General features: G+C 51.7%; 1 protein-coding gene across 6 annotated transcripts in view; it reads right to left on the minus strand.

The window, feature by feature from the left end:
- Window positions 1-331: 331 nt before the first annotated feature.
- Arfgap3 (ADP ribosylation factor GTPase activating protein 3) overlaps window positions 332-14,777 on the minus strand; it is a 51,387-nt gene continuing 36,941 nt past the window's right edge. For 2 of the 6 annotated variants that reach the window (XM_052160151.1, XM_052160148.1), the window contains exons 10-16: window positions 13,720-13,848; window positions 12,737-12,874; window positions 9,568-9,702; window positions 8,302-8,425; window positions 7,176-7,266; window positions 3,355-3,476; window positions 332-1,402 (exon numbers count right to left, since the gene is read on the minus strand). In XM_052160151.1, the coding sequence (XP_052016111.1) occupies window positions 1,385-1,402; window positions 3,355-3,476; window positions 7,176-7,266; window positions 8,302-8,425; window positions 9,568-9,702; window positions 12,737-12,874; window positions 13,720-13,848 (757 nt within the window). In that variant the 3' untranslated portion in view covers window positions 332-1,384. Of the gene's footprint in view, window positions 1,403-3,354; window positions 3,477-7,175; window positions 7,267-8,301; window positions 8,426-9,567; window positions 9,703-12,736; window positions 12,875-13,719; window positions 13,852-14,777 lie in introns of all 6 variants that reach the window. The other 4 variants (XM_052160149.1, XM_052160147.1, XM_052160150.1 and 1 more) reach the window with 3 other exon arrangements.

Genomic DNA, 14,777 nt, shown 5'->3' on the forward strand with positions numbered 1-14,777 from the left:
ACACTGAAATGATAAAGAGGGAAGGGGTAGCACCAACAGCACCTCTTCCCCTCACGTCAGGGAGGCCTCTGGGAACATCCACCCTCAGCACACCTTGATCCTGACATTCCAACCTACAGGTAAAGCCATGTGCTGTGGCTGCGGTGTGCTGGGGAAGGCTGCCTGCCAGTCATGTCCCAGAGGCCCCCGCCTGCCCACTGCTGTGATGATGACATCCATCAGTCCCGCCTGTAGGTAGCATGGGTGTGGCCAGCAAGTGGCAGTCACCCAATGCCCGCTCTACAGTGATCCGTTACAAAGGCTCTTGAGGAATGAGAACAAGGCAACGGTCTGCTGTGCTGTGTGTTATATTTAGAAGTCTACAAATTGGACCTTTTAAGAAAGAGTCACAAAATAGTCATCTGAAATCACATGTTTGGTTCATCAAATTCCAAATTGCACTGAACAATATATTCTGGTGCTGTCTAAAACACAGCCAAATGACTTTATCGATTTTCATCTATCCTGTAACTTTTGGAATATCAAGGTCAAGATAAAAAAATATTAACAAAACTACCCGATTGTAATCACCCTCTTCCCAGATCGGAGCCTCATCCTGAAGTTGCATTGCTGCTGTCTTCTCCTCAGCCTGAGCTCCTGGTACTGCTGACTTCTGAGTGCACTTGGGAGCCATTGGCTGGGCCGCTCTTCCTGTCACACAGCAACACCCTATTTATTCCCAGGCCGCAGTTAATGCCCTTGGCATCATAGAAACTCAGGTTTGTTAAAGAGACTGACCAGGGAACACTTTTAAGAGTAGTGAATGTACAAAATAGTGAATTTACAGAGTGACAGATGGCTTTAAGTGTGTGTTGTTTGAAATCGCCTTGTTGTGTGGGACACACACGAAGCCATCTGTCAGCTGGGGCTGGGCACTTCTGGTCTTGTTTTGTTTTTGTTGTTTTGCTCCTTTGCAGTGAGAAGCATGTGCTGTGGATTTATTTCCCAAGCCCAGCCAGCACCAGCTGGTGCGGCAGCCCTGAGTCCACAGTCCACGGATCCTCTCATGGGTCCCGGGTCTGGAGAGAGGTTCGGGAGGAGCTAGCAGCTCAGGTTTCCGGTTCTTGGAACTAAAGATGCCCCAAAGATAAAGCAGGGATATGCTTGATGGATGGACAGACGGACGGATGGAAGGAGCTAACCTAAACCAGAAATGAAAGCAAAGCCCCACTCCATAGAAATGGGGATGTCTCAAAGGAAACACGAAAACTCAGAAATGTGCAGGTGCCTTGCCACCTAGTAGAGCCTGCCTGCAAAGCAGCTGTGGCCTCAGCGCAGCCAGATGTGGTCTCGGGTCCAATATGAAGTGGAGTTTTACCGGGTTGGACACAGCCTGGCCCCAGGATTAAGAGCCGTAGCGATCCTAGAGAGAACCAGACCAACATTTACTACCAATACACTGCATCTGTGCCCTGCCGGCATACACCACACCATTGCTCTTGGTGAGGGGTGAGGGACACCTGGCTCTGTCACTGGCCACAGTCTCTGCATGACGAGCAGCCGAGTGGTGCCAGCACTGCCTCAGCCTCTCCATGGCCAGGAGGGCAAGAGGGGGTTGGAGATCTGCCTGGGATTATACCTCATGGGAGGAGCCCAAGGCCAAGAGCTCCCAGGCTATACTAAGGATTGCAAGACAGGGGCTGGGGCCCAGGGCCATGTCCTGAGCTGTCTGGGGAGCACACGTGATGGGAGCACTGAGGGATCTGTCTGAAGTCCCTGCTCATTGAGCAGAGGTTCAATCACTGCCTCTGCTTCCTCATTTATAAATAGGGACACAATGGGAGAATTCTTAAATACAGGAAGGCCACACCCACAAATCAGGGATACTACCTGCCAGGGCACTGGTGCTAGGAGGACTGAAGAAATGCCCACTGGAGGGAAGAGGGAGGAGCGGGCAGGAGAGAGGGAGGAGGGAGGAGAGCTCCCAGCCTCTGCAGTTTTAGGCGCTCTTCTCCCTCACATTCCCAACAAGGCCACAGCAGGCTTGGTCTGCAGACTAGAAGCCTCCATGGACCCTAAGTGGCAGTGTCAGTTCAGCCAACTCCTCAGGGTCATGTTTCATCCTAATAGAATGCTTCTAAAATGACTGCACAGCCAAGAAGATTCCAGAAGTAAGATGTTCACACAATCTCAGACAGCCTCCTTGTCATAAATGGGATCCCCCTTTGCCTTCTTGTGTATGAACTGAATTAAGTCTAACACAGCCGGGTGATGGTGGCGCACGCCTATAATCCCAGCACTCTGGGAGGCCGAGGCAAGCAGATTTCTGAGTTCAAGGCCAGCCTCTGGTCTACAGAGAGAGTTCCATGGCAGCCAGGGATTCACAGAGAAACCCTGTCTCAAAAAACATTATATATATATATATATATATATATATATATATATATATATATATATATATATATATATACATACATACATACACATGTAGCCAGAATGGTGGTGTACACTCCTTGAATCCCAGTACCCAGGAGGGCAAAGAGCTCTGTGGGTTTTTGGGTGTTTTGGGTTAACCTGGTACAAATCCAGTTCCAAGGCAGCTGGGATACTCAGTGAGACCCTGTTTCAAAACAAAATGCCGGGCATGGTGCCGCACGCCTTTGATCACAGCGCTCAGGAGGCAGAGGCAGGGGAATCGCTATACAGGAAGCTACAGGTTAGCCAAGTCTACACAGAGAGACCCTGACTGAAAGGAAAGGAAAGAAAGAGGGGAAGGAGGGAGAGAGGGAGGAAGGAAGAAAGATGGAAGTAAAACAAGACACAGCAGAACGCTACAGGGGTCATCCCAGAAGGGAGACAGTGGGTGGTTTCCACACCTTTATCTGTGGAGCTGGGAGATGTCTTAGTAGTTTAGAGCACTTGTTGCTTTTACAGGAGACCTGGGTTCAATTCCTAGCACCCACATGGCATTTCACAACCATCTGTAACTACAGTTCTGGGGACTTAGTCCCTTCTGTGAGGCCAGACATGCATACATATGTACACACATGCAGGCAAACACATTCATATCTATAAAATAAAATAAATGAATCTAAATTTTTTAAAAAAGAATTCTCCATTCTAAACTCAGATCTGGGGAAATATATGAATCCCAGTGGGAACTTAGAAAACACTGTCCTGAGGCAGGGTCTCAGCCTGGACAAGCCTTGAGCTCAGTATCTTCCTGCCTCAGCCCCAGTGGCTGTGGTTACAGACAGTATTACAGTGTACTTCACTGCGCCAGGCTTTCACGATGCCCGGGCTGCTCTGCAGCACAGCCCCCAGTCACAGTGGCAGCTCCAGAGCCCCCGGGAGCCCCAGTGTCACCTTACTCACCTGAATGGATGTCATGACCCCATTGGCAAAGACGGAGAGTTTTCCAGCAACGGAGCGCACACCTTGCTTGAACTGCGCCATGTCCGGGGCATTGGGCAGCACGTTCGAGAGGTTGTAGTTTCCTGCACAGAGAGATGCCAGCTTGCTCCTCTTCTAAGGACGTGGAGCTCAGTGACCCCACCCTGCTCTCTTGCCTCCTTCCAGCCATCAGTTGTGTTCAGAGAGAGGGACCTTGCAGTAGGGCAGGGCTCAGTGGGCAGTACTGGTCTCAACACACAGTTCCTTCAGCCACCTTAGCAAGGGGGGCAAGAGACTATGTCCAGTGGCTCTCAAGGCTCAAAACGGAATCAGGAATATCACCGAGTCCAGCACTGGCCATGGGGGACTGGAGGTTCTGGGAAGGGCTGTGGCTCCTTGGGGGCAGCAGGCAGCCTCCGCTCATTCTCTATACATTCACTCGTTCATTCAACAGACAGGTGGCAAGGGCTCTGTCAAGTGTCAAGGGCACAGAAAGAGGTGCTCCCCAAGAAAGATCAGTTGTGATCCGGTCACCAGGAGCCTCACCCCTGTCGTTAGTGAGGCTCAAACATGCAGAGGCTTGAGGTGTGCCCGCAGGCTCGGGCAGCTGGAGGGAGGGCTAGGCAGGTCAAAGGAGCCAGGCTGAAAACTGGCAACTGGGCACAAGGACAGGACATTAGCCCAAAGACAGGGCTCTAGCACATGGGTTGAACTACCAGAGAAGAGGGGGGTATGGGGGCAGCCAAGATGAGGAAAGGACAGACAGCAAACAGAGGCCTGAACAGCATGGGAGGGGCTGCAGACAAGGAGCCTGGGGACATCCAGCTCTCGGGGCTGTCCTCCTCCTCCTCTCCCAGTGGAGACCTGGCTCTTCTTTTGTTTTTGTTTTTTTTTTTTGTTTTTGTTTTTGTTTTGATTTTGGGTTTTTTTTGAGACAGGGTTTCTCTGTGTAGCTCTGGCTGTCCTGGAACTCACTCTGTAGACCAGGCTGGCCTCGAACTCAGAAATGAGACCTGGCTCTTCTAAATTCTCATTCTAAATTAAATGAGACCAATCATGAGAAAAGTCTGAAATGACTTTACGAATGGCGAGTGCCACAAGGTTCAAAACACCTGCATCTTCTTGTCTGAGCCAGGCACTGCGGCTTCCGATGTGCTAATGTCAGAGGTCAGTGAGTGAGCTAGAATCTGGGCCTCAGGGCGCTGCCGCCTGAGGGTGTGGGTGAGAAGGTTGCAGGTAAAGGCCTGAGGACACACTGAGCCCAGAGTTGCGCCCGCATGCCCACAGAGGCTGCATGCCTGGCCCCTGAGTCAACTTTACACGGAGGTAGCTTAGCAAGGATGTGGGGCCAGAGGCTATGCTACACTGGAACAATCTGCCCTTGAAAGAGACACTGAGGGGGTTGGGAGATGACTCTGTTGATAAAGTACTCATCAAGTGTGAAGACAGTTCAGATCACAGAGCATGACAGGTGTGGCAGCCCACCCTGCAATTCCAGACTGAAGGGAGCAGACTGTGGACTTCCCAGAGCAACCTGCGAGTTCGACTACTGCGATCTGTGAGCTCTGGGTTCAATTAAGAGACCTGCCTTAGAGAACAGGTGGTGAAGGAGGAAGAGTCCCATCAGTCTCTGTCCCCAACACGCACTCACAGTCAAAGACACGCACTTACACACACACTCACACACACATACACAATTTACTTATACAAGCTAAAAGCAGCAAGGGATATGTGGGAAAGTGGAAAACTAACATGGTTGTCCATTTCCCCTACTCTGCCATCTACGGCCCTAGAACCCCATCCTTTCCACACACTCCCTGGCCCTGCTGTGCTAGGCCTTTGGTGCTTTTCATGTTCCTCATTCAGTCTTTCAACCATCTCTAGCAGGGATCAGCCCTGAGTACCATGCACAATGTCTAATCACCCCATAAAGCATCTACTTCCCAGGAAGCACATAGATGGGCCATGAGCCCCAGACTGCTTGATCTGGTGATGAGGGTGAGGCCACAGACCTGCTTCTGACACTAGCGTAGGCTCTTTGCTCAAGTGCCTGTCAAATAAGGAGTTCTTAGCAGGCAGGTCTCCAAGTTCGAGGCCAGCCTGGTCTACAGAATGAGTTCCAGATGGCAATGAGCAGTCCTCTGGAAGGCCAAACAGCAGCTCAGGGTGGTGGCTGTTGATGTCCCAGGTGGGGTGGCCTCAACAGTCCCATGCCTGGGCTCAGTAGAGGGGCCAGCTCTGTTCAAGGCAGAGTACCAGCCACAGTCAGGGGACAGCCTGGCACCCTAGGGAGTACCTCCCAAGACCCCAAGTTGCTATGGACCCAGGACCAGAGCTCAGGGGACCTCTGTTCTGTGGTTGGGGCGGGAGGAGCTGGCCAGAGCTCTGTAAGTCGTGCAGGGTGGAAGGGTGTGCTCGCTTCAAAGAGCTCTGCTTCCTTTTCTGTTTTCTTCTTGTTTTGTTTTGTTTTAACAATAATGTTTTGGAGTTAATGTTCCAGGAAATTAATTAGAAAAGCTCTCAACAGCCTTGGTCTTGGGACTGAGCTGTCGGACTGCCTCTGGCACTGCCAGGGCAAGCACTCTGCTGGGAGACCTTGAGGAAGCTGAGTGCCTTTATGCCAGGGTCACATCACAGCAGGAAGCTGGCCTGACAAAAGGCTAGGAGGTGAGGGTCAGACTGAAGCCAGGAGTCAGGGCTGCCAAACAACAGCCCCTACAGCTGTGGTCAGGAAGGGTGGGCCCTTGCCCAGCTCTGTAGGCACCACAGCAGCCAGCTGGCCCGCCTGTCTCTGAGCACTCCTGCCTACCTGCCTGCCGCCCCGCCCGCACACGCCAGCCTACGACAGTTCTCCTATCTTAAGCCCAGGAAGCTGGCAGTGCTGCTGTATCTAAGGCCCAAACCTCCACACAGAAAGTTCCAGACAGTTGAGACTACCCTGTTCCTCCTCTGTGGAAGCTGCATCCAATCCACACGTCTGAGAGGCGGTGTGCAGCCAGGATGGTTACCCTACACAAACGCTCAGGCCTGCTGTACACCAAAGCCAGTCTGGCTGGGTAGTGCAAACCAGCGTACAGAGAGCACCCAGATTGGAACGCTGGCTCCTGAGACCTCCTTTTCTGGGTTCTTTTTCTGAAATGACCTCAGAGGCTGCTGCCATTTCATGCTCACCCTGTGGCCCAGTGGCTGTGTGCGTGTCCATGCAGGCCTTCTGGGATAGGAAGTACAGAGGCCAATGCAGAAGGTGCAGCTCTGTCTGGGCAATGGACGGCCGACCCTGAGGTCGCCCACACCTCAAGGATGGACTCCAGCCCGGGAAGAACCAGATACCTCGTATAGAGATGTAGCAGGGCAGTGGAGTCAGGCCCTTCCTCTCCATCTGCCCATCCCAAGCCGCACTGTGTCTTACTCAGACAGCTACTCGCTCCTTCCCACTTGCGTGCTGAGGGTTGACTGCCTGTGAGGTGGCACCTGGGGCTCACTCCAGGACTGATCCCTTACCTACCTCACATCAACCACTCCACAGACAGGAGACAGAGGCCAACTAGTCGGTGGCTGGCATCTCACAGGCCACAGGAACCCCCTGCCTCCTCTATGAACAATGTTCTTGATACTAAGTTGCCAGATGACAGGGGTGCTGTGGCATGAGTGCCATGATGTAGTCTTGGGGACACCTTAGCTCTCACTGCTCACGTAGGGACAAAGCATGAGTGCAGGGCGGGAGTCTCGGAAGGCATGGTCCCCGGGAGGCGCGTGCTGGGACGGTGGCCGCGGTGGCTGCCCTGGAGCCTGTGGGCCCTCACCTGTAGTCTGCCTCCTCTGCTCATCGAAAAGATCCGCAGAGCTTATGGCGGAGCTGGTAGAGAGCCTCTCCAGCCGCGCCCGGGTTTCAAACTAGACAGGAAAAGAGGCAGAGTCAGACTCCAAGAACTGCTGAAGAGAGATGGGGGGTGGGGGTGGGTTTGTTCCCTTGACTCTCTACCTCCCATGCCATCCCACACCACCCCACGCCAGGGCCTGGAGATGGGTGTGTTTTGCAATGGTGGAGGTCACAGGTGGGTGGGGGCAGCTTTCACGCCACTGCCGAAGTGTGGTGAGTCTGAGGGCCAGCTGGAGCTCACACTTGCCTCAGCTACACCTTACAAACGCCCACACCTCTTAGCACATCCATTTGAATGCCTGCAAGGACATGTGTGTGTATGTGCGCGTGTGCTTGCATGTTTGTGTGTGTGTGCGTGCGTGTGTACGCGCGCGCGCGCGCGCGCGCGCGTGTGTGTGTGTGTGTGTGTGTGTGTGTGTGTGTGTGTGTGTAGCGCTGGGGTTGGAACCTGGGCTTTGAGTATGTTAGGCAAGTGCTCTTCCAAGAGTTGCCCTTCAGCCCACTGATTTAAAGGTAAGTGTTGGAGAGATCCCTTTGGCATGAGGCCTCTGCTCTGAGACAAACCAGCACCCCAGGGAATGGCTGGTCGGAGTTCAGCTCCCCACCCTCACCCTGCTCCCTGCAGTTGAGCACTGGGAGGCAAAGGGAAAGGACGGCCTTAGCTTCAGCTCAGCCAGACTCCTGGGTGCACGTGTTTGTTTCTGAGACAGTAGCTGGGTAATACAGCATCGGCCCACAAACATATCCAGGCTTCATGTAACTGTGCTTAAACTGACTGAGAACAATTGTTGCTACATAAAAACCACCTAAATTTACTCAAAAGCTACTGACTGATGCTGTTCTCCATAGAGAGGCAGGACAGCAGTGAGACTGGGTCCCCTGACTCCTCAGTGTCTCAGGCGCTTCAGGCAGGCCTGGGCTCCAGCGCTGTGGTCTGGGAGTGCCTGGCCTGGTGCCTGCTCTCTCAACAGCCTGTCCTCACACAGTCCCCACAGCTAAGCTTCCTTCCTGGTTCTCAGGGTTACTATAGGAGCTCTCTGTGCCCTTACATCTGTCTGGGCTTGAATTCCAAAGTACATGTCCGAGGAAATGGCCTTGACGTTGCCAAACTTCTTCTGGGCTTCGTCTGTACTGCCAGCGGGTTCATAGTCTGGCTTCCGGCGAGCACTGGGCCTACGGCAGAAAACACCAAACTGCTGATGCAAACTCAGTTCACACGTCCACTGGTGTGGACTTGCACCGCAGCTGGGTTAGAAAACACCCACTGCACTGGGTGAGGGCACGAGGGCAACACTGTATGCCACACAGTGTATAAACCGCATGGGCTAACAGGACATCCCAGTTGTGGGGTGACCTCGGGTTACATGTGAAAAGTTCCTTGTGTGGACAATAACTGATGGCCTCCTGCTATAACTGTAGAGGAAGCTCTTCAACAGGTAAGCTGTGGAGGCCACCCCAACCTGAGTCTCTGCAGTCAGCTGACAGAGTTCAGAGCCAGATGGGCAGAGGCAGTTACTAGATGAACAGTCCACAGGATCTGTGGACTTCCTGCACAGGAAGATCAGAAAGCAAACTGGCAAGGGCCTGTGGCTGAAGATAGAGCAAGGGACTTGGGGGCAACAGAATGTCCTGTGCCTTGTTCTTGATGGTCATTACATGGCCATATGTTAGTTGAAATTATGAGAACTGAATCGGTTCTGATGTGGTAACATGAGCTGTAATCTGAGGCCGAGGCAGGAGGATGTCAATTTTGAGGCTAGGCTGGGCAACTCAATGAAACATTGCCTCAAAATAAAACATAAAATTAAATTGAAAAGGGCACAGTGTAGTTCAGTACAGTGTGCTTGCCAAGTGTGCCTCGGATGCTGGGTTTAACCCACCACACCCTCTGGCCTATAGCTATCAGCCCCACATACACCCCCACATATTCCTAGCACCACACATATATATGCAGGTATACACATCCCATACATATATCACTAGGACCACACACAGAGTACTCCCTGCCCCACACATGTATACCGAGGAACATAGACCAGACTGCAGCATAGACCAGAACTATTTCCAAGGAAAAGGGGACTCCTATAGTTTGCAGATAGTCTTCAAATGGGTGAAGGTGACTGACTACTCATCACGAGGCAGGCTACTGACCCATGGACTGACAATCCCTAGGGAACTTTCTAACAGCCACAGGTGTTTCTGACATGTGCTCCCAATGCCCAGTCACTTCCGAAAGGAGCACAGCACATGCATGACACAGGTATTGCCCAGGTCCTAAGACTGAGGCACCCCGCTCCCCAGTCTGCAGCTCCTACCTGTCTGAAGAGCCTGTGCTTCTCGTGGTAGGCTCAGGGTCTCTGCTGCTGTCTTTCTTCCAGTAGGAATCGGCACTGTCATCCCAGCTAGAAAAGGAGCTGCTTCTTAACTCCATGGGGTCATCAAAGTACCTGCTGGAAAGGGAGGAACAGTGACGGGAGTACTTGTGGATGCCGTCCCTACTGGGGTCTCTTGCTTCTGGGTATGGGGGACCTAACTTCCCTGCCCAGTCATGTGCTGAAGAGCACCTGTGACAGGCACTAGGTTGGCCAATGGACATGAGCTGACACAAGGCACTCCTTCTAAGGTCTTCCCAGCAGCTGGGTTGCAGCCAAGCATGCCGAGGGCCTCAGGGAAGAGGCACAGCCTTCACTCTGCTGCAGGCTCAGGCTGCTGAGACTTCTTCCTCCCCCTTGGACAGTTGTGATGCCCTATGGCACAGCTGAGAAGAGGTTGGGTGGTCCCTCAGATAGGTAGGAGCTGAGATATTCAGGTTTTTGGTCAACAGTGAAGCTCTAGAACTTAGTGCTGAGGAGATCAGCACCGTCCCTAGACAGGCACCTTCTTCATCTACCTGACTGAAAAAACACATCTGGACTGGGGAGCATCAGGGTACCTTTAAATTGCAAAAGAAGATGCCACCTGCATAGGTGCCCTGAGCAGGCCACACATGGGGTCTTGCCTACTCCTCACTCACTCACAGGGACTTTCTGCTCTGGCGCCCTCTGGGAGATACCCAGTCACTCAGCAGCTCCTCCATCACTGACCTTCACCCAGCATGGGCTTCGACTTCTGGGCCCTGCTTCCCTGTGAGCTCTTCCCTTCATGCTGGCCCTCACGCTGCACCTTCCTTCCCTCTGAATGCACCCCTGCAGTTACTGTCAAAGTCCTAACAGCACACTGTCCTGTGTCAGTCACATCCCCACCAAAAGCTATTTGGACACTGTGGGGCTCAGCAAATCAATCCCTTCCATTATTCTGAATGCATTACTACAATAATGCCTCATTTCCAGTCTGGAAATAATGGAACTCACTACAAACACAATGCAAGGATATGTCCCTCTTGCTTAATAGAAACAGCACTTTTCCATGATTCACAATATGAAAGTTCTAATGGCTGATGAATAATTTGGAAGCAGTAAAAGCACTCTGTGGCACCGACATGCTGGCTTTCAGAGTGTGTTTGCTTCACCTCTGGTGCCAAAGCACCTCATTCAACCCTGCTATGTCACTGTGGTCATCAAGGGAACTAGAGGGATGAATCTGTCCCTAGACAACCCACAGCTCAACATCCACAAGACACCAATGTCTCTCTTCTCTACACAAGCACCAATTACCCCCAGGTTTCAAACTGAAATTGGTCCCTGGCACAGTGGCCTTTGTGGCTGACCCTTGTGATTGATTCATGGAAGAGAGAGGTTTCTGGAGGTTCCAAGGCATATATAAAGGTTGACTCTGAACACAGACAGTACAATGTTATGGGCCCCGCACAGGAAATCAGTCTAGTGCCCTTCAGCCTAGCTCAACACCCACACAACATCAAAGTTTCTCTGTTGTACAGCTAAACACCATTTGCCCCCAGGTTTCAGACTGAGGAGCTGGTCCCTGGCATAGAGGGCTTTAAGCCTTTGGGACTGACCCTTTTGGTTGATTCAAGGAGTTTCTGAAGGCTCCAAGACCTGAGGCTGTGGGGATGGGCAATGTTCCACTCAGCAGGAGACCTTACCCAGAACCCTTTCCCTTTCTCTCACCTGCCCTGCTATCTGAGCCCAGAACTGGCTCTCCATGAAAAGTGACTCTGCCTCTTCTACACCACCCTCCCTGGGCATTACTAAGGAGCAGGGAAGTCACCAATGGGTGGGGAGGCACAAGGGTCCTCAGTCCCCAGTACAGCCCTTATTAAATCCAAATGTGAAAGGGTCTGATGTGTGGTTTCTGGGTCCAATCACAAACGTGAATTTCTCCTGTATGAGATAGATCTCATTTTTCCCAGCTGGCCCAGTATAGACAGCCACATATGCTACTGAAGCATTTGCAGGTTAGAGAGGCCGCAGCCACTGGCTAGGCCAGCAAGGAGGCATGGGCCAGCCAGCTCAGTATTTCTAAAATATTGAGACTCAAGTAACTTTGAGCTGTGCTTAAAAACAAGAGAGGTGCGAGAGCTGTCTGCACAGTGTCTTTCCCAGAAGCCTGGGTAGGAAAGTCAACAGTTTCATAGTTGTTCATAGAGACCATAACCTATGACTGCCCCACTACCAAACCCATGCCCGCTGACCCTGTGATACCAGGACGGCTATGTGACGGTGGCAGCACCATCACTGACAGATGTGTCCCATCCTCACCAACTCTGGATGTGAAAGGGTCCTGGGCACGGGTAATGGCCCCAGCTGGCCAGTCACGCAGCCATGTGTCTAGGTGAGTTCATAGGCCACAAGAGAAGCCGGAGAGCAGAAGAGCCACGTGCTTTATAGTGCCTCAGCTCTCCCTGTGGGTCCTGCAAGGCAGGCGCAGCCAGGATCCCTCACTTAGACAAGGAAGCTGCAGCACAGAGTGCGTTAATAACCTGGCCATTGCTACGTGGCTCTTAGGTGGCATGGCCGGCACTCAACCCGGTTCCAGCTTTCTGTACCTACTTCATGCTATGTCAAAACTATCCCAATTTCCTGTAAAGTCAGCTTCTGGGTGACCCTGACAACACAACTCTATTCAAGATGACCCTTGTCTTCAATTGAAATCAGCCTTACGCTAGTCACAGATTTTTGCCCCAGCAGACAGTAGACACAAAAGAACAGGACCAGGCTGTCCTGGTACCATGGGTTCCCTCAGAGAACAGCCATGGCTTTCATGAAGAAGTTCATATACAAATACTCTTCCTGCTGGATTTGATGGCAGCTTTCCAAAGCCAGTGTTCTAGCACAGGAGCTGCTGAAGGTCTGGGCGTGGTGCTCCAGTCCTGCCCTGGAGACAGGCCCTTCACCTCCTACAGTACACAGTGCATCTTGCCTAGCTCTAATTTTAGCCCTGTTTTTAACTGTATCAACAAACCTTTTCCTAGCTGTTAGCCCGGCTCCATACACTGTTTCCCCCGCCTTTGTTCCTACACAGATGCTTGTCAGCCAGAGCTTACAGGCAGAGCCGAAGGCCAACCCCTAACACACCCACCCATACCTGCTGCTCTGTTCAGACCACTTGGAGCTGAAGTATGAGTCCTCTGGGTCCTCCTGGTACTTCTTCCTCGGCTTTGCCAGTGTGGGTGACTCCTGCTCAATGGTCTGCATGTCTGAAGTCACCGAGTGGGAGATGCCACTTCAAAGGATAGAATAAAACAGGAAATATTACATCATTGGCTTTCCAAAGGTTTTCATCTTACCAAACAAAAGGATCATCTGAGACATACTCTGAACAAACACAAGGTGACCAGGAGGGCTGGGAACCCAGTTTGAGCTTGGGAAACTGGAAGCCATTATAAGGACTGGGCTGTCCCATAGGGACTAAGCCACATGCAAAGGGTGTGGCTGAGGCATCCACTCCAGTGCACACTTAACGGAAACTCATACCTACTTCCTTCTCTCCAAGAACAAGGTGTGCCATTTGTCATCATGTGTGTGCACGCATGCGCACACACACAAACACACACATACACACACATACACACACACCCTGTTGTTTCATGTAACCTAGGTTAGTCTTGCTATATAGCCCAGGCTGGCCTTAAAGTTCCTGATCCTCCTGCCTCTACCTCCTTAGAGCTAGGATTTGAGGCACACGCTACTAAGCTTCAACTAACTATCCCTATTGGTTGGTTATTTTGAGGCAAGCAAGGACCCTTGGAGCGCAGAATGGCCTTAAGTGGATCCCCAACATTGGTTTCCAGCCCAGGGCTTCGAGCACACTCCACCCACGAAGCTCCAGCCCTCAACATACTGTACTAAGTAGCAGAGCAAAGCAGAGAGCAAGGAAGCTGAGAGACGGAGGGAGAGAGCCCATGGCGGACCCTGCATAGTGAGCCAGCAGCCCAGGCTCCCACCCCGCCCAGCAGACCCCACCTCCTGCAGCTCCCACCCCGCCCAGCAGACCCCACCTCCTGCAGCTCCCACCCCGCCCAGCAGACCCCACCTCCTGCAGCTCCCACCCCGCCCAGCAGACCCTACCTCCTGCAGCTCCCCAAGCCCATGCCCAGCCGCTCAGCTTCCGCCGCCTTCTGGCCACTCAGGGTCAGTCTTTCATCTTTCTTCCTTTGGATTTCCAGATCCTTGTAGGCCAATCGCAATGACGATACACTGCTGGAAAAAGCACACTTTCCTTAGTTTGGCTTTAAAAACTGTAGTCTTGCATTAAAATCACAGGCAGTCCAGAGACTGTAATTGCTGCTTCAGCTTCAGGCAAGGGCTTTCCAGTCTTTCAAACACAAGCTCAGGTCTTTTTGGCCATTCTTCTGATTATCTGGTACCACGGCGCATGCCTCAGTTACCTCCCCACAGGGTCCTCGCTCTGACTGACATGGGTGCCACTTCCTGGGACACACCAGTGCAGGAGGTTAGTCCTACTTATCGCTGTTGTAATTTAGCTCCAGGCAATCTCATGCCCTCTTCTGACCATGGAAGGCACCTGCATGAACATGCAAACTCCCACATACAGCTAGACAGCATACAGCCAATTAATTAAAAAATGAAAATATATCTAAAATGGATTTTATAAGTATATAAATCATTAGCTGCATTTCAAATAATTTCCTGTAGGTCTCTTTATGTACCATACTTCTGAGAGCACTTAAATGACTACCCAGCCAGGGCTTTAGCGTTAAAACCATTTATTAGGGACTGGAGAAATGGCTCAGCAGTTGAAAGCACTGACGGCTCTTCCAGAGGTCCCGAAATCAATTCCCAGCATCCACACGGTAGCTCACAACCATTTGTAACAGGATCTGAGGCCCTTTTCTGGCATGCAGGTGTACATGCAGACAGAGCACTCCTAAACAAACAAACAAATCTAACAAATTAAAAAGAAAGAAACAAACAAACAAAAAACCATTTATTAGGCTGGGCATGGTGGCACACACCTTTAATTCCAGCACTCAGGAGGCAGATCTCTGAGTCTGAGGCCAGTCTGGTCTAGAGAGTAAGTTCCTGGACAGCCAGGGCTACACAGAGAAACCCAACCATTTTTATTATTATTGTGTGCACATATATTCTGTGTGTGTGTGTGTGTG

The sequence above is a fragment of the Apodemus sylvaticus genome, chromosome 17, assembly GCF_947179515.1.
Source record: "Apodemus sylvaticus chromosome 17, mApoSyl1.1, whole genome shotgun sequence".
Lineage (NCBI taxonomy): Eukaryota > Metazoa > Chordata > Mammalia > Rodentia > Muridae > Apodemus > Apodemus sylvaticus.